The 25,301-nt window shown below is 41.1% G+C and overlaps 1 protein-coding gene across 1 annotated transcript; it reads left to right on the plus strand.

Annotated features, from left to right (window-relative positions):
• Window positions 1-311: 311 nt before the first annotated feature.
• On the plus strand, window positions 312-21,950 carry slc1a1 (solute carrier family 1 member 1). The gene is made up of 12 exons (XM_004080071.4): window positions 312-524; window positions 7,612-7,752; window positions 10,565-10,657; window positions 10,883-10,997; window positions 12,689-12,731; window positions 12,835-12,930; window positions 13,350-13,534; window positions 14,927-15,034; window positions 17,493-17,615; window positions 17,692-17,886; window positions 20,684-20,818; window positions 20,971-21,950. Exons 1-12 carry the CDS (start codon window positions 422-424, stop codon window positions 21,209-21,211), a joined length of 1,578 nt encoding a protein of 525 aa, XP_004080119.2. The 5' UTR covers window positions 312-421; the 3' UTR covers window positions 21,212-21,950.
• Window positions 21,951-25,301: the final 3,351 nt, after the last annotated feature.

Below are 25,301 nucleotides of genomic sequence, written 5' to 3' on the forward strand. Positions count from 1 at the left end.
CAAACTCATCCAGAGTTACACATTAAAAAATCACATTCAGAGTAAAAGAGGTGGAATTTACCAACACTGCTGCTGCTGCTGCTTCTGTTTCTCTGCTGCTGCTGCTGCTGCAGGAAGACACAAACAAACACTAAATGTGTTTTGGTAAATTATTACAAATTAAATGAAAAACATTTAAGAAATATTGATACTTTTATTGATCAGACCTGCTGCAACCCTTTAATTATTGCTTTGCTTATTTTGGCTTGCCATAAAAAAGAGTCAGGGCGCGCGCACACTCCCTCCTCCCACGCGCTGCCTCCTTCATCCTCCTCCTCCTCCTTCATCCTTCATCCTCCTCCTTCATCCTCCTCCTCCTCCTCCTCCGCAGGAGCCCTTGTTCCGTCCTCTCGTCGGCATTTGACGCCGCATCCAGCGCAGCATGATGAAGATGATGGGGAGCAGAGAGCGCAGAGGCGGGAATCTGAGGCGTTTGCTGAGGAAGAACTGGCTGCTCATCGCCACGGTGGTGTCGGTGCTGCTCGGTACGTGGAAGCCCGCCGCGCGCGCTCTTAACGGCTCGCTGTCGGCTCCATAGATGCGTCTCCTCCGCTCGGCTTGGTTCTGGTTTGTCCCGCTGCTCTGTCTGGGTCGGACGGAACATTATTTATGTCACGTGCGCCAGCTGTTAACAGCTGTTCTCCTGCGTCCTTCACCTGCTGTCGAAAGGGGGGTGTCGGGGCTGACAGGGGGGGCACTCATGTCTCTGCGTCCTTCCTGCGTCTCAGCCAAACGTGACCAGACTGAGGTGATGCGTCTGAGAGGACTCGGCTCCTCTGTGGCCCTGTTGCCCCAGCCTGGGGGGGCATCAGCTGGCTCCAGTCTGCACTGATGAGGACACCCACCCCCACCGCTTTGTTAGCAGAGGAAAACAGCCTCAGAGTTTTCTTGAGATCATCTTTGAAATCAGTGTTTCGTTTTGGATAACATTATTGATTCTGACATTTGCTTCTAATGGAATTCACAAATGGGATTGGGGGGGGGGGGGGGGATTCTGACTGCAATAACAACAGTCTGACTGTCTGACAACCAGTTTATTAGCAGATCAAGGACACTATCAGGCCCAGGCTTGGGACAAGCCCTGTTTTGTCTGCAGCGTTTGTGAGGAAAAGTCCAGATTTGAGCTTCAGAGCTTTAGTTAGTTAGACATTCAGCTCACTCCTGCTTTCTAAAGACACGTGTCCCGTGTTTTTCCAAAGCTCGTCCTCCTGCTGCAGACATTTCTCCAGAGTTGATGTTTCTGCTGGTTTGAATGTCCTGCAGCTTTTGAAGGTGGATCCTGCAATAACAAATCACACGACAATCTTTAACTTGGATGGTCTCAAGTTCATCGGGCCCCTGTCTGGAGGCCCTCTCTGTATTTTAATGACTAAACACTTTTACTGCTTCTGTTACTTCCTGATGTGTTGTGCTGTAGATTGGAATCCTTTATTTGAAATGCATAGATCCTCTTTTTCCATAAGTCAATTTAGTCAAAACGTCTCATTAAGCTGCAAGTCTGCTACAATAATCTCTATAAATGACATAAAGAATGCTTCATGCAAACCATATTTTACACAAACGTGAACATTTATGATGAAAACGTTGCTAATGGTGTGATTTGAGAATTCTGGCTCATAACGGGACTTTCTTGCTCCCAACGTCTCCTAAATTAACATATTCCACTATAGACATGAAGTTTTAGTAATTAAATGTATGGTTGGTAAAAAAAAAACTCACAGTGGAGACCCACCAGAAGATCCAGTCTCACAACAGCAGAAGCTGAAACACAAGATTGGCTGCTGGACCAAAAACACTTTATTTGGGCTCCTACTGTCCTTAAAAAGACTGGCAGGACAAAACACACTCAGTGATCCAAATGACAGACTGGTGAATGTAGGTTACCAATGTAATTAGGATGAGGAGCATTTTTATGAAAGGACCCTGAACTCTAACCATGGGTGTCAAACTTAAATTCCCAGTGGGCCAGAATGAAGCCGTAAAGTAAAGTCACAGGCCAAACTCCATATTTATTAAAACATTAACTGATATGTAATGTTGAAACGTTTCATTTTGGAAACAAACTTTAATAAGGAAACAAAATCTGGAACAGCCAAAGCTTGATATTACAATCATGAGAAATTAAATTAGAAATAAAAGACACATCCGTGGTTTTCTTTTCTTATTTAAATAAAGAAAGAAAGTATGTCTCTCTCCGTATCCTTTCAAGTCCTTTCAAAATAAATATTTTTTTAAACCAACAACAACAGAACATAAAAATGTCATGAAAGATTATCTCTGCACATTGGTGTAAGCCAGATTCCTGGCATCTTTTCTTAGATGTTCATCAAAGTCTGGGGTCGGGTTCTGAGTCGAGGAAAACCTGGTATTCTAGCAGGCCTGTCTTCAAAGCTCCTGTTTCCTGTTGTCCGTCTTTTGTTTGGTCATTTTGGTTGTGAAATGAATGTGTCCGATGTGACTGGAGCACGGTCCTCAGTGACTGTTAACAGAAAAATGGAGCGCTATCCGGTTTTGACTGCCCACCAACGTACTAGCAAAGCATTGTGGGATTTGTAGGATTGGAAGCATCATTTATACCACCGGCCAACTCCAGTGCACATTTGTTAGGATCTCGGGGGCCAATTATAGTTACACTGCGGGCCAAATTTGGCCCCCGGGCCTGAGTCTGACACATGTGCTCTAACCTGTCATGATCAGAAAGTCATCAGTGTGCAGACATTTGTAAATCAGTCAGTTTGTGTTTTCTGTCCCACTTTAGGACCCATTTTAACCCTAAAAACAGTCCAGCTGTGGATTCCATCTGCTCATTTTCACTTCAGTTTGGAGGCTGCAGTCTGAGGCATCACTACGGGACGCCTTAGTGTTTACGAGGAAATCAAGGATTTCTCTGTGGATTTGTGGAAACAGCTTTCAGTTGAAAACACCAACACTTGTTTTCCATCCATTGATACTAAAGAGGCTTTGAAAACTCATCATAAGTGGATCAAACAGTCAGTTTGCTGCTCATATCACATGTTTTTGTTGTTTAATGGCCACCATGATGATCATTTTTCATCTGGTTCTACAGAACCACAGCCAGAGTATCAGCGCTGCACCGTTGATCACATGTGTCTGAACATCATCATGGGTTTCTGGTTTTGTTCTATGTGTCACAACAGTTCAGTGGTAACAGGCTGAAGCAAAGAAACTGATCCTGAAAACACACGTATGACCCTGGATTTAACAGAATTCAGAAAGGCGGTGCCTCAGTGGAGGTGGAGGAAATAAAACCCACAGATTATTGTGATTAGGTCACGTAATCATTTAACAACTCAGCAGGTTTGTTACAGCCTTCAATCGTTCACAGAGATCATATTTTTCCGTAAAAAAAGATAAAAGTCAAACATGAGGAGCAAATATAGTTTGTGGGTTTAACACAATGGCAAAACGTCAGTGTCTTAAATATCATTGATGCCACTTGATTGATGGAAGGAACGGCTTTAATTGGTTATACACCATAAAGTATTCAACCATTGTTTTCCTGTTTCTCTTTCTTTATTCAGCATCTTCCTCCATTTTTGCTGCTTAACTCCTTCTACAATTTTTCATCTATTTTAACCATTCAACTATTCAAATGTTCAGCTCTTTCAGCTTTTTCCAGCTGGGACTTTTGGTCCTTTAAATCCTTGAACTTTTCCAGATATTCCAGGATTTTTGCCAATACAGCTATCTTGTGAAATTACAGGTGGAGTTGTTGTTGTTTTGTTGTAGTTGCACCAAAAACTGTAGAAAACTTTGGTGATCACTGTCTGGTGTGCATGAGTGTTCTAATGTGTGCGTGGGTGTGGTGTGACTTTTTGTGTCGTGTGTGTTCCTTGTGTCCTGGTTTGACTGTATGTGTCTCTCTGACCGCTCAGCAACTCTTCCAATATTCATGTTTCTGAGTGAAACCATGGCGATGCATAACTTCAGGGACAGTTCTTCCTCATCAGATGGTTTTTCTGATGAGGATCTAGATTTTCCCCAGTTGATTGATTACAAACACCAAAACAGGATGAATGACAAAGATCCAGATAGTCACATTTTGAAAAACAGCAATAAATGTGCAAATATTACTGACATTTAAAGAAACAATATCATTGGATGACAAGTTATCTATAATTCACTTTAACAGTATGTAGCTCCTCGTCTTACTTGTCTCATTGTGAGACATCATTCAGCATAGTGTCTGTCAGAAACATGGATAAATGAAGATAAATGTGCTGATTTTCAAATGAAATGTTTTTTAATAGTAGACAATGTAAGAAAGGAAGTGGGGTGGCCTTATATGTTGATAATAACATGGATAGTGAACTTATAGAAAATATGTCTTTTACTGTGGAGGAAATATTTGAATGCATTACAGTTGAAATTGTGTTTCAGAAAAGGATAAATATTCTTGTAAGCTGAGTTTACAGAGAACCAGGTTCAGACATGAAGTTATTCAATGAATGGATGGAAAAGTTATTTACTATTAAAAAAATGAAAGACATTATATCATGTGGTGATTACAATATAGACTCATTAAATCCAAATAAACATAAAAATACAGGAGATTTCATGGATATTATGTATAGCATTAATTTGCTTCCTGTCATTACAATACCAACCAGGATAACATCATACAGTGCTACTTTAATTGATAATTTTTTTCTTATATTTTTAATAATAAATGGTTAGTGGTGTATTACTAAATGACATTAGTGATCATCTTCCCATCTTTATGGTTTGTGATGTCAGACATAAGTTAAGCAATCAAAATGATGTCACACATTGTTTGATTGAATCTGAGCAGTCTCTAAAAAATGTAAGGAGGGATCTATGCTAACTGGGATTCTATTTATGAGTCAGATGTAAACATAGCTTACAACTCATTCATGGAAGTTTTCAGTTTATATTATGACACAAATTGTCCAATGAGAAAATGCAAAAAGAACAAACATTCAAAAACTCCATGGTTAACAGACTATTAAATAAATGCAAAAAGTAAATTATCGAAATAAATAATTTTTGAAATAAGGACCACTGAGGCTCAACTGAAGTATAAAAAATACAAAAATAAATTAATACATATTTTGAGAGAAAGTAAAAAAGATTATTACTCTAAATTACTAGACAGTTACAAAGTCAACATCCAGGGAATTTGGAAGACATTGAACAAAATAATTGGGAGTAGAATAAACACTTCATTGTATCTTCAGTATTTTGTGGAAGACGGCCTGTTATTAGTGATAAAGAAGAAATTGCAGATAGATTTAACAGTTTTTTTGTGATTATTGGACCTGAATTAGCCAGACAAATTGAAACTGGTGATGAATCACCGTGTAATTTAATTCAAATACAATGTTTCTCCCACCTACTAATGAGAAAGAAAGTATTGGAGACCGTCATGACATGTAGAAATAAAAAATTCCAGGAAGCGGATGGCGTTGATATGAAAACAATTAAGATGTTGCTGAAGCTATTAGCAAACAACTCACATATATTTTCAATTTGTCATTTAAATGTGGACAGTTTCCCACCAAAATGAAAACTGCCAAAGTAATTATTTTATTTAAATCAGGAGATAAGCATAGTTTTACCAATTACCGTCCAATTTCCCTTTTGCCTCAGCTTTCTAAAATATTAGAGAAACTATTTAATTCAAGATTATTAAATTCTACAGAGAAACATAATTTGCTATTTAACAGTCAGTATGGATTTCGACAAGGAAGATCTATTGAAAAAAATAAACTCATTATTGGAATTTTTATAGATCTACAGAAAGCCTTCGATACGACTGACCATCATATTCTACTGAATAAATTGGTAAAGTATGGAATCAGAGGAGTAACAAAAAACTGGTAAAAGAGTTATCTGGAAGATAGACAACAGTTTGTACAAATAGGTAAATATAAATCAAAAAATAGGAAAATCATATGCGGTGTACCTCAAGGTTCAATTCTTGGGCCAACTCTGTTTTTACTTTATATTAATGATATTTGTAAATGACCAGAAATTATGAAATTCATACTTTTTGCAGATGACACCAACATTCTATGTTCAGGGAAGAATATAGAGAAACTTCTAAGTCACATAACTCAAGAAATTTACAAGTTAAAATATTGGTTTAATAGGAATAAGCTATCTTTGAATCTAAAAAAGACTAAATTTATGTTATTTAGGAGACAGAGTAAGGAAGTGCCAGTGCAAATTATTATCAATGATACAGCTATTGAGAAAGTGCCAAAACATGTGTTTTTAGGTGTAATTATTGATGATAAGCTTTGTTAAAAACCTCACAAACAGTATTTGCATTCAAAATGTGTTGGAGTGATGAAAAGATGTAGCTCGATGCTTCATCAATACGCCTTATTTATTTTGTATCACTCCTTCATAATGGCATATTTAAATTACTGTATTGAAGTTTGGGGAAATTGTTACAAAACAATTCTTTAATTATACTCCAAAAGGGAGCCAACAGATTAGTTCACAAAGTTAAATATAATGAACACACCAATTCACTTTTTCTTAACACATTTAATTTAAAATTACAGGATTTGGTTGACTTTAAAACTTCTTAAATCATGTCTAAAGTATCAATAAATTCTCTGCCATCTAATATTCCAACTTTGTATCAAAGCAGAGATGCAGTAAATAAATACAACCTGAGAGGAACCAACAGATTTTATCAAGCTAAAGTAAGGACAACCCTAAAATCCATGTGCATCTCAGTGAAGGGCGTCACACTATGGAACGATCTGCCGGAGGATATGAAAACTTGTAAAAGTTCAAATGTTTCTTTAAAAGACACATAATGAATAAGTACCAGAGAACAATGCAACAGTGATGAACAGGCTAAGGAATACAGTGGGGCTTTGGTAGACATGTTTTACATGCATGTTTTACATCATAAGTATGTGGGTTTTTTATTTATTTATTTTTCTGTTGAATCTCCATAAGCAATGGGAGAGGGAAAAGAAGAAAAAGAAAAGAGATAAATAAAGGAGGAAGAAAGAGAAAGGGAGGGAAAAAACAAAAAAACTATAAAGAGGAAGGAAAGGGGGGTATGATGAAGGAAAATACAAAAGATAATGTGTGTCTATGCTGACTCATGTTGTTGGTTTGTTTCGGTTTGTTCTTGGGTCTTTTTCAGCTGAGCTGTTCTGTTTCTTTCTTCCTTTTTTTCTTTTTTTTTCTCTTTTACGGGGGTGTGGTCGCAGTGTTTGGGCGTGTTCATCTGTCTTTGTCTTCTGTTTGTCGTGTGTTAACGTTATAATGTCAAAGGTTTAATTTTGTTGTCTGTCATGAGTGGTGTTGAGTGGGGATTGGATTCCTCTAAGCTTAAGATTCTTCCAATCCCCTTTCAAATCTAATCTTCAAAGTCTTGCATTAAATAATTTTATTTTATTTAATTGTTGTTTTGATTTGAAATAAAACATTTTCTAATTGAAATAAAACAAAATATGTCATTGAACTTACTCTGATTCTGGTGCATAGAGCTCAGAGCTTCTTCCAGACATCAACAGCTTTGTTTTATTTCTAAACTGTTGGAATAAACTTCTGTTTTTTCAGGAATCGGTTTGGGCGTCGTGGTCAGAGAGTTTGCACCGCTTTCCCACCTGGATAAGCAATACTTTGGCTTCCCTGGAGAGCTCCTGATGCGGATGCTGAAGATGGTTATACTTCCACTCATCATCTCAAGCATGATAACAGGTAAACCAGTCATACATTACAGCTTCACGTATAATAGTAAGTAGATTTTAAAAATATTTTTCTGCCTCCCTGGGAGAGTCTATGCCAGGGTGCTGGAGAGGAGAGTCCTTCCGATAGTTGAACCTCGGATTCAGGAACAACAGTTTGGTTTCCGTCCTGGTCGTGGAACAGTGGACCAGCTCTGCACCCTCTTTAGGGTGGTGGAGGGTTCGTGGGAGTTCGCTCATCCAGTTCATATGTGTTTCATGTGTGTAACTGCTGTTGCAGTTACATTCGGATGTCTTGGGAAGCAGGAACCGTCTTTACGCGTGCTTCAGAAAAGAGGGTCGTCGTTCTTCCTTTTCATGGCATTTATATTCTTGAACGGTAAAAATATAAAGTACAAACCACAAAAATACTCAAAAGCATGAATACTTCCTTACTGTAAAAATAACATGTTCTAAACACAGTTTAAGCACGGTCTAAGATTAATGTGCTGCCGTGTGTCACGAACTGGTGGTGGAGGACCCAAATGCAGGAGACCAAGCTTGGTGACAGGAACTAAAACATTTAATTAGCAAACTGAAACATGACAAAACTATGAGGGGAAACAAAGCTGCGACAAAACAGAGCAGATGACCTGACAAGGATGAACAGAAAACAAGACACTTAAATAGGCTGAGGGTAATTAACTGAACTGAAGACAGCTGTGGATCATGAACCAGAAACTGGTGTGACTGACAAGGAAACCAAAAACATGACAAAGAAAACCAAACCACTGAATCCTTACACCGTGCTTCCCAAGTTCAAATCCAAAGGCCTATCCAAAAGCCCATAAAAGACACGGCGGCTCCCAAAATGCACCTAACCAATAGGAAGCCGGAACAGCTGCATGGCCAAAGAATGACAGGCACATGCATGCATTAAATCTAATAGATAACCGAAATTCAGCCAAATGGCTCCAACAATGTGTTTGACTGCGTCCCCCATGGTGTCCTGTGGAGGGTGCTCTGGGAGACTCACTGAGGGCTGTCCGGTCTCTGCTTAACTGGAGCAGGACCTTTGGTCCCATAGCCGGCAATAAGTCAGACCTGATCATGGTGCATGTTGTAAACCAGCCGGGCTGCCCTTTATCACCGGCTCTGTTCATAGTTTTTATGGACAGAATTTCTAGGCGCAACCAGAGGCCAAAGGGGGTCTGGTTTGGGGACCACCGGTCCTGTTGGCTTTATCGAGCTGGGACCTCCAGCGTGCATTGGGGCAGTTTGTGTCAGAGTGTGAAGCAGCTGGAATGAGGGTCAGCACCGCTAAATCTGAGGCCATGGTTCTCGACAGGAGAAAGGTAGTTTGCTGTCTCTCAGTGGGTGAAGTCCTGTACCGGTCCGTTGTGGTGAAGAAGGAGCTGGATCAAAAAGCAAAGCTCTCAATTTACCGGTTTCACCTTTTCTCCAATACTCACCTACGGTCATGAGCTCTGGGTCATGACCGAAGGAACCAGGTCCAGAATACAAAAGGCTGAAATGAGCTTCCTCTGTGGGGGGGCTGGGCGCTCCCTTTGAGATAAGGGGAGAAGCTTGATCACCCGCGGAGAGCTCGGAGTAGAACCGCTTCTCTTCCACATCGAAAGGAGCCAGTTGAGGGGGCTTGGGCATCTAGTCTGGATGCCTGCTGGACGCCTCCCTGGGAAGGTGTTCCTGGCATGTCCCACTGGGCGGAGGCCCTGGGGAAGACCCAGGACACGCTGGAGAGACTACGTCTCTCGGCTGGCCTGGGAACGCCTCGGGGTCCCGAGCAGGGAAGAAGATGAAGACGGTTTGAGAGGAGGATCAGTGTTGATGATGAAGGTGAAAGGATGCTGAGGTTGGACCAGGAAAGAGGAGGAAGACCAAAGAGGAGGTTCATGGATGAAGAAGAGAAGGACATGAAGAGGAGAGAAGGTTAGGGGTTTAGCTTTAGCTTTAACCTCAGAAGACCTGAGCTAATATTTGAGTTAACGCTCTAAACATTTAGTCCCAGTTCAGCAGAGCGAGCTGCTGTGGTAACGAGCTGCTGTGGTAACAGAACCCAAAATGTGACGTCCACGCCTGAGGACGCCGGGTCTGAAGAGGCTACAGGTAACAATGACAGCCAAGGAAGAAAAGATAGGATACCGTGGGATGTGCTTTTAGCATATGCTACATGGTTACCGTCTGCACATGGATGTCCGTCATTGATATTTGTCTGGAGTTTGCATTTAATGCCTGAAATGAGTTTTGAGTTAAGTAAACTATAGATGAAAAGTTATTTGATTTGGAGGATCAGACTCAGATTAAAAACTTAAAAATTCAGTGGTGAAAATGTGATTCAGGTTGTTTGGATCCTCTGCTGGTTTTAACAGAAGGTCCAGTCTGAACGAGCTCATTGAAACGTTTTTCCACAGTTCAGGACTTATTCTGAGGTAAAGTGACATTTGTAATATTCTGATAGTTTAGGCTTTTATGTTGATGTTTTCCTGCGTTTGTTGAATTCAATAGAAAGCTCATATTGTAAGTTTGCTTTGACTAAATTTAAAGTGTTCTGAGCCTCACCATAACCCAGAGAGTCCATAAAATGCTTTTTTACATTTAATTTTTGGCATGGCTAACTTAAAAGTCGTGATCTTGCCTGAGAAACTCCCAAAACAGTCACTGACTGACTTTTATTATTTTTTTGGACCCATTTCTGTTGAGCCAATAATGTTTTGTCAGAATAGCGTTGTTCTGAACACAGCAGCGTTCTGGATTTCCTCACCTGTAACTCGACTGCTGAGTGGACGGTTTGATCTGGTTCTAATGATGGAACCTTCTGATCACAGGTGTTGCAGCTTTGGACTCAGAAGTTTCTGGAAAAATTGGTCTCCGGGCTGTTACCTATTATTTGTCTACTACGATCATTGCTGTTATTCTTGGTGAGTGGGTATTTTTTTGTCTTCCAAAAATACTTTAGGAGTCATAAAAAGAGTTTAACAAATTGTCTTTGTAGATGAGTCAAGAGCCTTAATCTGTAAATTGTTCTCAACTCTTTTCCTTTAGTCGTCTGGTGACTGAAGGAAATAATAACTGTTAAATTCTCATTAGTACAAAACTGGCGAGTCCTCATCTTTTTGATGATGAGAGTCATTTTTGTTTTGCAGGGATCATTTTGGTGATGACCATCAAACCCGGAGTTTCTCAAGAACCTGAGGAAATTGACAGAAGTGGAACCACTCCCAATGTCACAACAGCTGACACACTCTTGGACCTCCTCAGGTGAACGGCGGATGTTTGGTGATCGGTTCTGAGCTCTCTGCTGGTCTGAAATGAAGACGTTTAGAGAAAGAGAAGGAGTTTTATGCGTCTGAGGACACGACAGAGACCACAAAACAATCCAGTCAGCTTTGATGAATGCAGAAAAAGAAAAAAACACAACAAAAGGCTTGTTTGCTACATTTGTGGAAAAACGGGAAATTCATCAAAATTCACACTTTGAGACCAAATGGTCCTGTGGCCATCCCATAATATGATCGAAACTTATGTTGGGTATCCCAGACACGTGGCTTTTGGTTTTGTTTGTGTAATTCAAAATGTTTTTTTCCGCCTGCATAAGCGACTTTCGGCCAACGAATTGTTTCGCTCCCCATGATGTCATCATCTTGAGGGGGGGGGGGGTTCGTTCACTATGCCCAAAATTCATTTTCACAAGGCCCTAGGTGTGTGCAAATTTTGGTAAGACGCATAGAAATTTTTTCAACTGCAAAAACAATCTGGTCTTTGCAGTCATTGGCTGCCGCCGCCGCTGCCAGGGGTAAATGTAGTTATTTAAGGGGTATTTTAAGGTGTAATTGTAAAAACAGAAATGGTTACCAAGTGGCACAGCGAATATTTCGAATATTATTTAAGCCACGGATTTTTAAGTTTTCCAAATAAGTGCGGCCTAGAAAGAGTTCAAACACTTGTCGCACACATTTTAGAAATTACATCTGAATAGTTACTTTCTGATATTTTTTAATGGTTTCCTATTCATTTTATTCTTTTTATTTAACCTTTATTTTCCCGCAGATCAGATATGGTGATTAGCAAAAGCAAAGGGGAGCAACATTAGAAAATATTGTATTAGAAATGCGTTTTATTTTAATGTCAGACTGGCTGGAATTGTCTCACTTTTGCTCCGTTGCTCCTCATAAATGGGCAGAAAGAATCTTTTTTGACCTCAAATCCTTTGCAGAAAACGATCGTTAGCATAAATTAGAAGACTAAAAATGGACTCACCTTCATAACTAAATAAGTAGCATTCAATGATGTACTTGTGACCTGTGTGCAACTTTGACCGGGTTGTATGACAAGAGTGATCCATGACTCGTTTAATATCGTCTAGTATTCTGCTGGCAGGATGGAGCCGGTTTAGCTCGTGCTGGTTTGCGGCGCCTTCCGTCCGTGAAACCAGGGTTCGACTCCGGGCTGCTCCCTGTTCCCTTCTCTACCCCTGTGCCGGTTCCAAGCCCGGTTTGAGAAGGTTGCGTCAGGAAGGGCATCCGGCGTAAAACATTGCCAAGTTTACCATGCGACTTGTTCGCTGTGGCGACCCCTGATGGGAGAAGCCGAAAGAGGAAGAAGGATTCTGCTGGCAGGATAACTTTAATTTGTATTTTGATTTGTGAACAAACTAAGAGAGGAGAAACAAGACAGTTAGGTAGGACATTTATAAAGAAAGCATGGAAACAATTCTTATTACGACTGATTACCTTTTATTATTGATGTGGACTTGTGTTGAGCTGCATTCAGCATTCAGTCTGTACCCGTAAACCAGACGTAACATTCCACAGCCGTGGAGATGTCGGCGTTTTGTCTGACATCGCCGTGAAAAAGGGTCTATCGTGACCTGTAGCATCGTTCATTGAACTTTTCTTTTTGGGAGAGGACTGAAAGAACCCCTGTCCTGTCCTGTCTGTGACTCTCAACAGAAACATGTTCCCAGAAAACCTGGTGCAGGCGTGTTTCCAGCAGGTAAGATGTTTTTTTCCACTTTCCGCGTTGTCCAAAGCTCTGAAAAGAAAACGTCATGAAAATCTATGACTGGCAGTTAAGGTCATGCCCGTTTTCCCTCCAGTATAAAACCAAGCGACAGGAAATCGAACCTGTGAAAGGTCCAGATAACATGACCACAGCTGCACCTCTGACAACCACCATCATGGCTGTAGTAAAGGTAAGAGTTCTGGGTTTTTTCATCTATTCTGACCCAACAGATGAGAAACACGCAGCTTTAGGAAACAAAAGTTATTCCCTTTTTATATAAAGATAAACAACAACTTTAATTTCTAGGTTTTATTGCCTTATTGGTTTCAAAGATCACAATGATCCAGTCCACATCAAGTTCATGTCTTAATCTGCGGTTACGACATCTTTATGGTTCCATAAAAGCTTTTGGCTACAATTTTCTATGTTTTGATGCGACTTCTGCTGGTCAAACATCTACTGCACTTTAGTTTCATGTTAACAACTGTCTGATTTGGATTTAACCGATAATGTGACTTTGAGTGACGGATCTGTGACTCAGCAGAAAGCTTCAAAAATCTAAAAGCCTGTTTTTTGCTAGCCGGTGCAAACATTTGGATTCTTTGGCAGAACATCACCAAGGAGTACCAGATAACTGGGTCGTACTCGGACGGCATCAACGTGTTGGGCTTGATCGTCTTCTGTGTTGCTTTCGGCCTGGTCATCGGAAAGATGGGAGAAAAAGGTCGAATCCTTCTGGAATTCTTTGATGCTCTGAATGAAGCCACCATGAAGTTGGTCCAGATCATCATGTGGTTTGTATAAACGACTCACCAACAGCTAACAGCACTGAAAGAAAGTTGTCATTGAAATGTGTTTTACGGAAGAAGGAACCCACTCTCTGTTCATAAACGTGTACCAAGCTGACTGCAATTTACTAGATTCAAAAATTTATTTTCAATAATTTTTAAAGTCACAATGAGCATTATTTTAGCCTTCACAATAGTGTATCTTTTGTCATAAATTAAGGCTGTTAAAAGGTCTTTCTTTGGCTCCATCAATTCAAACTGCAAAAGCTTCTGAAGGGCTTTGAATGTGGCCCATTAGTTCATCAAAATACTGCCATAGTTTTATTTAAACTTGTCCCATCCAACATCTGAGCAGACAGAAGAGAGCTGAAGGCCTCTTGTGTGGGACAGATTTTACTGTGACAACAGGGGTTATTAATCTTTTGACACACTAGATGTATATTTGAATAAACCCCTTTTGTAATTTAGGCTAAACTTTATTTATATTGATTATATTTGTAGCCGAATTATAAAAAGAATCGTTTTTCAAAAGAAGAGAGAGAGAGGGATTTGGAGGGGGGGGAGGGTAACATAAAGGGGGGGGGGGGGTTAAGGAAATAGAACGATCATTATAGAAAGGGGGGGGGGGGGGGTAGAATCATAAAGCAAGAAGTTGCTGGACATTTATAATGATCATTGTCAGGTGTAAATGTCAGTCTAAAAGGGGGCGGGGCCTGCCCACACTCAGATGTTATAAACATTGGATCCAAAAATCTTCACATACAAACTTGTACATATGTTAAATCTATTAATCAATCTGAATCTATCCAAGCTTAATAAATCAATAATAGATCCAAAAAAGTAAAGATCGATCTTTTATGGTTTTTCTTTTCTAGTGATGTAACACAGAACAGCAGTAAAACCAAAGTCTGCTAGCTTGATGCTAACATATAATGGAATTTCCCATAGGACGGCTAATGCTAATGGTTGGTCAACCTAAACACACATTGCTGACTAAATGAACAGCTTTATAGACTCACAGGCAGGAATTTTCCACTCTTTTGAGGAAACTTGTTTTAGAGTAACTATTTGTGGTGTAGAGCGCCGTTTTCTGCTCAAATCTTCTGGAATAAAGTGTTAATGATCTCTAAACTACAGTTATAAAAACATAATTCCTGAATGCAACCCATTTGTCTTTTAATGGAAATGTTTTTAAGGTCGCATACACTATGTTGTTTCATTTTCTTGCAAATATCCCATGCGTGGGATCAAAATAGTACTTCTGACTCTAAATAAGTCAACCGTTACCTTTTACAGATTACATTGTGCTTGAACCTTTTTCACAAACAATTACAAAAAAAATCTTAAATGCTAGAACTGAAGAACTTGTTCATGGACATTCATTCTTTTTTCTTCCAGCTACATGCCGGTGGGGATCCTGTTCCTAATTGCTGCAAAGATCATCGAGGTGGAGGATTGGGAGATCTTTAAAAAGATGGGTCTTTACATGGTGACTGTGCTGAGTGGGTGAGCGGCCGCATTACTCTGTATCCACCTGCTGAGATTTATGGCCGACATTTGGGCTTCTAGCTCCAGTGATACAGCAAAAGCTGAGCTATGGCTCGGTGCTGATAAGAGCCAAGGACATTTAAAAGTGCTCAACCTGCAAATGCAGTAATGAAAGCTTCACTCCCACCTCTAAATCTGTGTTGGAGACTGCTCCGTAAATCCCCCTGTGCTTGGCTTAAAGGGGGAGTTTAAGGGTTTCAAACACTTTGACAACTTCAGCCTCTTTAAAGCAACCTTCACACTCCAGTTATGTTCCTCTGGAGCCTTTTTCTTTTTGCCGTGCTGCATCTTTTACTGTTCATTCATCATCTTTGACGCAGACGATCAGACATTTCACTACAGGATGGAGAATTAGGGTTAAGCAAAACATCTCAGCATAGCCTCAAAATGGTCAATTCTGTGTCTAAATATCAATAAATACATTTGTCTGAGATTGTAAAGAAAAGATAGATATTGAGTATGTGATGGGTGTATAGAAATGAGCAGCAGCTACGTTGGATTGAGTGGACAAACAAAGGTCCGGGGGGCCATATGCAGCCCGTCAAGCTGTTTAATAGGAATATTAAACTGGAATAAATGATACTGATAATCCTTATCAGTGTTTTATTTTCCCTGTAATTACCATTACAGGGAATTGGTAATTCTGTCTACCCATTATTGGTGGGCTGCAAAAAATAATTGACCTTTGTGTTGGTGCAGAAAGATATTCTGCATTCATGTGGTGTTGGAAGATTTGTTCTTTATGCTCAAGGGCGTATTCCCACTTGGACAATCATGTTTTGATCATTCCAACACCACATGAACGCAGCGCTTCTCTAAGTTTGCATTTTGTCCTGACAGACAGACCTATCAGTGCAATTACCAATAAAAAAAATCCAAAGCCAAAGTTTGCCCCCCCTGATCTATGCTGAAATAGATATTTAGGTTTGAAAGCAACACCTGCTTCCTTCCAGCCATCGTTTAGGAGAAGGCCGAGATGCTGCGTTCACGCTGCATCGCGGTCCACGCGGTCAGGGGCGTCGAGTTTCAGTGCTGAGTCAATGTGCAGCCGCCATCTGAGGTCCTGTTCTTTGAACCTTGGCGAGGTCAACCAATACTCAGCCTTGGGCCCGTGACATTTCCAGTGACTCGATCAGCGGTTTAAGTAAAAATTCAATATGGAGAATTGATGCGAGCGTTCTCGTCCCGAACCCCCATCCATTTTCATAACCTGCTGTTGCCGAAGCCCGTCCCTGCTGTTGGGCAAAGGCGGGGTACACCCTGGACAGGTTATAGCAACCACACCCGCTATGCGGGCCCCAGGGCAGCGGACCCTGCTGGCTCAGTACCCAGTGGGGAGGCAGCCTGTTCAGGTCTCCAGGACTTTATATTTTTCTCAGTTTCATCAAGGCAAAAATAAAAAGATCCCCTAATTTTTTTTCTTATTTACCCCGTCTCGGGCTAAAGCGGGAATGACAACCGGAAAGCGGTTGTCATTCGAACACAGCTCCCTCAGCAGGAGTGAAGCTCCTGCATCAGGAGACTCTCAGAATGACAACGTGATTACTGTTATGATGAATGGGGGCTGTACCCAGAAGCAGGACAGAAAATGAAGGGGGATGTAATAATAGTGCTTACTGAGTCCCAGTTGTGGTGGAGGGTTCTGGCTTGAAAGGCACGTGGCTTGGATGGATGACGGAAAAGATGAGCTGCTGGTCTGGAGGGAGCTGTGAAGACTGTAGAGTGGAGTCTTGGTTGGTGTCCTGTTGGATGACAGTGGTGGAGATGAAGCTGGTAGTTATTCCTGAAGGAGCGAAACATAGAGTGGGTCAGCATGCAGGTAAAGGCGCGGCACTCGGCATAAAACTCGACATATGGCTGGGCTTGAGAGCTTGGCATGAGTCAGTTTACTGCAAGAAGCAGAAGGAATGACGTCGGCTGAAGGGTGAGGAATCCAGATAAAGGCTGCTGGCTGATGAGTTGATGGGTAGCAGATCATCCCCGGTAGGTGTGGGAGGAGACCAGGATCCTAACAGGTTACCAATGCTTTCATAGAGCTCTTCAAAAATAAACCTAACTTCTCTTCACCCCCCATGTCTTAGGGGAGAGAAACACAGACACCGGTCCATGTGGCGATCAGGCGCTAAGCATTTGGCGGTAGCTCCTCCCACACGCATCTGGAGCGTCAAGCTTCTGAACACATTTTCGGACAGGCATCAAAAGGAAATTGAATGACAATTTGAGGCGTGAATTACGTTCATTTTGATCACAAACTGTGAACATTCATGTAGAAAGCAAAGAAGATCCAGTCCAGTTCTTGCCAAGAGGGAGACAATGTTCTTTAGTCTCCCTTTCAAAATCAGTTTTTTCTCTAACATCATCATTAAAAACACCTATATGTATCCCTGTTTCATTACACTTCTGCTGTTTCTTTTAGTCTACTTATCCACGCAACAGTCTGCCTTCCTCTCATCTACTTCATCATCGTGAGGAAGAATCCGTACACCTTTACCCTGGGAATGGCTCAGGCTATGGTGACGGCTCTGATGATCTCCTCCAGGTCAGCGGGATGGGTGTTTTTTTTAAATTTCCTGCTATAAAACGGCATCAGCATGAAATGTTTTTACCTCCCACAGCTCGGCCACGCTGCCCATCACCTTCCGATGTGCCGAGGAAAACAACCGCATCGACAAGAGGATCACCCGCTTCGTCCTGCCCGTCGGCGCCACCATCAACATGGACGGCACGGCGCTCTATGAGGCGGTGGCGGCCATCTTCATCGCTCAGATCAATAACTACAGTCTGGACGTGGGGCACATTGTTACCATAAGGTATGTCAGATGTGACTATGTTGCCATGACAACATTTTTTAGACAAAAATCTAGAAAGGTTATTGGTCCCAAGACAAAGAAGTGAAAGAATGCTGTCCAATAATTTACAAATGTAAAGAGCAGGTTAGTGTCAAATAAAAATGATGTTTTTGGTGTTTTTAACGTGTTCTTATGGCATTTTTCTCATGATGGAGGACATTTGTGAGGAAGGTGAAGATCAAAATTGCATTTCTGTATGATCTATTAATCTTGGAGATGTTTTTGATTGGACATCAGTAGCTGAGCATTGAGGCCTCAACCTATGACACTATGACATTGAAAACTGCTGTTGTGTGTTTTTTGATGAATCGCTTCATTTATTTGCAGAAAACACAAAAGACTGATAGTCTAGTCACAACAAATACAGGATTAGCCTTGTATACTAATACAGCCCTAAAATTGTGACGGTAACAGTTGATTTTTAACAGTCTTGGACCTTAAGGCAGACCTCATGAGATCCTCTGGATTGTAGTTTCTTGCAAAGGGGGATAGGCAAGGGTCAAAAGGTGAAGCCTGTGCAATTCAGGGGTTATCCAAATGATCAGACTCTATTAACTACCTATTCTTGGTTATCTGTTGAGAAAATATTGTGTTACTTGAGAGTCTTTTTGTTCCTGTCCAACACATCACTGCTGACAGTTTCATGTACGGCTGTTGATTTGGTCAAAGTTTGGTCAAATTTTCTCCACAAAAATAGCTGCATCTCAGGTTTTGAATAAACTGGACCCAAAAGCAGACGGGGAATAGGTTAGAAGTGGTGCTGTTTATTGAACGTAGAAATGTGGATGGCATTTTTCCAAAAGAAATCTAATGACCTTTGAATCACTACATGAAAAATACAATATTCCCAGATCCCACTTTTTCAGATTCCTTCAACTCAGAAGTTTTGTTAATAAATATTTTGATCCCTCAGAAGCTTGCCACACTGACACCATGGACGACTTACTTGCTTTAATTCCTCATACAAAGGGCAACATATCTAAAATTTACAACAAGATCCAGGGTATTAAACCACTTTCATGGACCAAGACCAGGCTGGCATGGGAAAAAGATCTTAAGGTTACATTTTCAGAAACATCCTGGCAACTCTGCTTGGAACGGTTTTACACCTGCTCTATTTGTATTAGACACTGTCTTCTTCAATTCAGAGTGTTACAACGTCTTCAATATTCAAATGAAAGACTTTCTAGGATCTACCCTAATGCCAGTCCTTCATGTCTAAGGTGTAAACAAAGTTCAGCCTCTCTAGGACATATGTTCTGGAACTGTATCTCTAAATTCAAAGGGAGGGCAGTTGCCTTTGCAACAACAATAGCCCGTAAGTCTATCCTCCTCCAGTGGAAATCAGATAAACCTCCTTCGTTTAATGGCTGGATTAGAGAAATGCTCTCTGTGTTGCAACTGGAAAAACTGAACTACAGCAGGGAGAACAGCTGTGAAAAGTTTATGGAAATTTGGACACCCTTTACAACTTATGTTAAAAATGTGAGTCTAAGCTGAAGCCTCTTTGCATGTTTTAGCCTAATAACCTAAACGTGAAGATGTATGGGTACATAAGTGTGTGTATCTGTATGTGTCTATAAGTGTTTGAATATGCACATGTACTTTGTTTCTACAGATAGGAGAAATGGAGAAAAACATTAAAAAATTTCTGTCATGGATGTACACTTTTCTTTCCCTTTTGTTTTTTTTCCTTCTAAATTTATTCATTATTACTATTTTATTCATTATTATGTTTTAGGGTGGGGTGGGAGGGTTACTGTGAAGGTACATATGTTTGAGTTTGTATCATAAAATTTCTGAAAATAAAGTTTAAAAAAAAATGTGGATGGCAGATCCGGTGAAGAGGCAACTGGTTGATGGGCAGAAGGTCCAGAGTAGTTCTTTGATGGTGTAGAGGGGAAGAATCCAGAAGGATCTGATGTGGCTTGGCTTTAAGTGACTTGGCTTGATGGGGTTTGGCGTAAAAGAGCTTAGCTTGGCTTGGCTTATTGGACCTGGCTTGGCTTAATGGGGCTTGGCTTGGTGGGACTTGGCTTGGCCTGGCTTGGCTTAATGGGGCTTGGTTTGGCTTGGCTTGATGGTGCTTTGCTTTGCTTGGCTTGATGGGGCTTGGCTTGGCTTGGTTTGGCTTGGTTTGATGGGGCTTGGCTTGGCTTGGTTTGGCTTGGCTTGATGGGGCTTGGCATGGCATGGCTTGATCTGGCCTGATCTTCCATAGAGAAGCAGACAAATTGACAATGGCTGGAGGGCTTGATGTGGCTTGGCTTAATTTGGCCTGGTTTGGCTTGGCTTAATTTGGGCTGGTTGGCTTGGCTCGATGGGGCTTGACTTTGCTTGGCTTGAACCGGCAGAGATCGGTGTAATCTTCCATAGAGAAGCAGACAAACTGACAATGGTTGGAGGACTTGATGGAGTGATAAAGGCTGTCTGATTAGATGTAGAACAGGTGTGTGTGACCCCACCCTCAGGAAGGTGTGCAAGGGTAACCCCCACACCTGACATTGAAGCAACCGCCCACATGGCTTTGACCCAGAGACCCGGCTGAGGTAAAAGCCACCCAAGTGCGTTTTTCTGTTACACTAAAAAAAATCTCACATTAAGGTAAAACTGTTGGTCAAAAATCTTAAAAAGTTCGGAGTTCAACTCTTCAGTCAGCCTGTCTATTTTAGCTGACTGCTGCAATGTTATTCCTTTACAGTTTAACCGTCTCGCCTGGTTAATCTGTCTCTCTCTTTTTTTTTTTTTGACATTTTAGCATAACAGCAACAGTTGCCAGTATCGGAGCAGCAGGAGTCCCTAACGCTGGGCTGGTCACCATGGTGATAGTTTTAACAGCTGTCGGATTACCTGCCGGCGACGTCACTCTGATCGTGGCTGTAGACTGGCTGCTGTGAGTTGCTTTTCAGTTCCTAAACAGGCGTGTTTGTCTCCGAGTACCTGAATTTATTCTACTATTTCATGTTTCAGATGTATCTATCAGATGTATCTGTCTGCAGAACACAAGAGTAGCCGTTCCAACAGAGTCTAAATGGTTTGTTTCAGGGATCGCTTCAGGACGATGGTCAACGTTCTTGGAGATGCTTACGGAGCCGGTATTGTTCAGAAACTGTCCAAGCTGGAACTGGAGAGGATGGATCTGATATCAGATGTGGATGTTGCCAACCCTTTTGCCATGGAAGCAACTCTGGATGATGAAGAGTGTGAGAAGAAATCCTACGTCAACGGAGGCTTCACTGTTGACAAGACAGACGCCATCTCCTTTACAGAGACCTCCCAGTTTTAGCTTCTGCCCTGTTCTGAGGGCAGCATAAAGTGCCACACGGCGCCCGCTGCACCATGGAGAATCCTTCATCCTGTGTGTCAGCACCAGAACCAGCCTGGAGATCTGCTCAACCGAGCCCAGACGTCAGCAACTGTAGCGTTGATTCACCTTAGTCCACATTGCTGCTCCCCATTTTTGATATTGATATAACCACTAGATTCAAGTGCTTCCTTATCACTGTTGACATGTGCCAAGGTGAAGAAAGTTCTGTTTTTTTAGAAAGACTGAGTTGTTTTTCAGAGATACACTAACAGGATTGGTTGTGTGTGTGCATTTAAGGGAAAGCCAGTTGATCCGCTCTTTAGGGTTTCAGCTGTGGTGAGTTTGACTTCACATACTGTAGTCTATCCAATAAACCCTAACCCTACTGTTTAAATTAGGATGTACTGTGATACATAATATATATATATAGTAATAAACTGTTCTCCACAGCACTGAATTAAATGGCCTTCTGTCCACGCCACAGCCCACATTTCTATGTGTTTTGTATCATTCTGGTTTTCCTGCGGTGCGTGTAGGATGGAGACAATGTTTACCAGGTTGTCTGAAGAACTTTGAACGCTCTTCTTTAGTGATTGGCTGCTTTTTTGCTCATTTTCAGGCCAACTCCAACCTAAAGTCCATGTCCCACAGCCACTACGTATGTTTAGTGCATATTACACGGATGTAAACTGGTCATACGTGAATCCACGTGGAAAAAGTTAAATGTTCACAGGTGTATCAGGAATAAACTGCGTTAAAACCACAGAAGAAGTAGGAATAAACACGCTAAAATCACGTAAACCAACATAGAACATGAACCGTGTGATTATTGTGATTTTTATCTGTAATTCATCAGTGATTCATGCATCAATGATGTAATTTAAATATAATGTACATGCGTGAAAAGTCTGTTAGACATACGTGGAACGGTAGTGAAAAGACACAAATTTGTGTATGTATCTCATAAAAATCACACACAATTGTGTAAGATTTACGAAATAATCGTGTATAAACTACATAAAATGTGTGAATTGTGTAATTCTCAACCGACCATAAATTCTGAACGTCTCTAAACTGAATTCCCGTAAAGACCCGTCGGCTGAAACCGTCAACAGACATCTGAGCACAGCGACAAACACAATAAACACGTATGGATGACGTAGATCAGGCATGGATCACAGAAGACCAAACAAAATTGGATAAACGTGCGGAGTGGCTGTGTGACACGACCTTAATAAGAAAAGTGAGTTAACTGTTTTGCACAGCACTGTACATCACTTAGAAAGACTAAGACTTTTATTTCAGACGTTGCAGCTTTGTTTGTCCTTGAATGCACTGCTTGGATGCTAATATTCTATAATTATATGCATAATTAAATTGTGCCAAACACTTTGCATTTTTTCTCAAAGTTGCATGAAGCAATACGTCACAGGAGTCAAACTCATGGCCTCCAGGGCGTGTTCCACATGTTTCCTTAAACAACCTGACGTTGAACCTTCCTGCTAGCAAAGCCCGCCTGATTCAGGCGACCATCAGCAGGACGGGGGCCCTCCAGGCCTGGAGTCTGACACCCCAAGAGTGAAAGAAAAGCTTACGGCATTTTCTATCAGGACTTCTAAGCATCATTTCAGAATGATGGAATGAAAGAACACTGTGAAATTCATGATGTCCTGTAAAACGGAAGAATCATTGTCTTTATTTTTAACAGCACAGGTGTTTATTGCTGTGTTTGCTTTGAAATCTGAACAAACTCATGGAAATTTTCACTATGATGAAGCATTGTTGTGTAACTTCTGGAAGTAATCCAGGAACAGATTTTGTCTTCACTGATTGACCTGTTCTTGCTTAAAGACCTGCTGTAGCATAAAGACGTCACCTCTGTCTGTTCACACTCATGATCAATGTTAATTCCAAGATGAAAAATTTCATTAAAGTTAAAGACGGATGAGCATAAACTAACATAAGACTTGACTGGTTTAGTCACAATATTGTGAATTACTTGCATTGCTTTTTGACAAATAACCTAAATTTAACGGACAGACGAGGTTCTAAAATGCCTTTTATTTACATCCTTTTGTTCTGGATAAAGAAGGAAAGACCTGAATGATTCAAGGATGTGATGTTAACTGTAGATTGTTGCCACACATATATGCTTTACTCTTACATAAAATGATTGTTTCATATCTGTGTTTTTCTGGCCTAAATGATCAGATCCATCTATCATGTGTAAATCTTTAGGGGTCTCCAGAAAGTTGCAGTCTGTGTTTGGGTGGAGGCGTGGTTCACCCCAAACTGATGATCAGGGGGTCACAAGCAGACACAGGGAGAGCATCTGAACCGGACCCAAAGGACCCGGACGGTCTGGCTGTGAGGGTCAGTGGCTAACCACAACGTAAACATGCGGCCCGTAGAGCGGATGCATTCAAAAACCCGTTATTGTGTCTGTTAGGGATGGAGGTCAGCAGTGCTGCAAAAACTCACTGATACGGTACATACACTATTTATTCATTCTATTCTGTTATACCAGTGACACGAAAAAACAAAGTCCAGCCTTTTATAATGACAGAAATGTTACAGATGTCATTCATATGTTTTTAACCCAAAAGCTGACATGCTTACAGGAAAGTAAAAATAGACTGTGTCCGAATTCCCGCCCTAACCCCTAAATACTAAAAAACTATACAGTGCAGCACTATGTAGAGCCCTGAATTTTAAAAGCAATTCAGACACCACACGCACTATCTTTTTTCTAAAATGGCGGATACGACATGAAGTTTAAATTCCAAGTAATATGAGCGTTTTGGGACAATTATTAATGAATCCACTTCCTTCTGAAGATAAAAACGTTGATGGTTTATGAAAAGATACATTTAAATAAATTATTTTTGCATTGTGGTCTATATTCACTGATCCAGTCAGCATTGATGCACACTGGTTTTTCGCAGAGACTTCTGGGCACTGGATTTTGGAATTGTAGATTGGGACAGCACTACAAAATGATGAATGCCTTATATAGTACTATATTGTGTACTATATAGTACACAGTACACTACAGTACACTATATAGTGCACTATATAGTGAGTAGGGGAGGAATTAGTGTGTTTTAGCAGCAGCAGCTTCTGCTATCTGTGGCATTGGACCAGGATTAAGCAAAAGACGGAACAGTAATGCTGACAGGAGGTGGGTGTCCTGTGTCTGCATGCGCCATTTAATCCTTTATTTGAAAAGCTTCCATCTAAAATATGTTCGTATTTTGTCATTTATTCTTTGTTAATTACAGAATAACGCACTAAAAGAATCACTTGAAGAAGTGGAATGAAGCAAAACCTGGAGAAAACGGTTTATGGCAGTGAGTGTTGGGAATAAACCCTGATGATTCTCAACCAAAGACTCAAACGAGAGTTCTTTGTTCCAGCACTGCTTCCCAGCGATGGTTATTGGTGAACTCTGGGGTTTTTTACGCCTGCCCCTCAGTAAGCATGACCAGGCTGCAGCAGAGCTGAATCAGGGCTGTTTTAACCCTGGTGCTATCCTATGGGGTCCAGATGACCCCCCCCCTTCCATTGACGTGTTCCCCCTACCATGACAAAGGTGGATAAAGGTGGAAAGATTTCATGTAATCCATGGACACCAGTGAAGATCACAAATCATTGAAGAAAAAAGGTTCAGAGCACTGTCTAGTGGGTCTAGATGACCCAACTCCCAACGTTAAAGTGCCTAGGATAGCACAAGGGTTAACCCATTCTCTGAAGGTTGGATAACATCCTGCACATTCTAGACCGCTTCATTGTTTAGAACTGTGACGGATAACTTTCTGGGAACTCTGGAACACCAGCAGCTACTTTTTTCAGACATTGCAAAGAAACAGTGTGATGGATTAGCACAGAACTGAAATCTACTGTGATGCAGCTCATTGAGGCCCTGAAAGTCTGTGTTCAGCCACTCAAGCCCTGGACCATCCAGCAGGTTAGAAATCCAACGCACAGCAGCAAAGACGGCGGGAAAAATTCCTCCAAAGTAATGAACCATGATGGCTCAAGAAGTCTTGGTGATAAACTAAAAAGTATG

This window comes from Oryzias latipes, chromosome 18 (assembly GCF_002234675.1).
Source record: "Oryzias latipes chromosome 18, ASM223467v1".
In the NCBI taxonomy this organism is placed as follows: Eukaryota; Metazoa; Chordata; class Actinopteri; order Beloniformes; family Adrianichthyidae; genus Oryzias; species Oryzias latipes.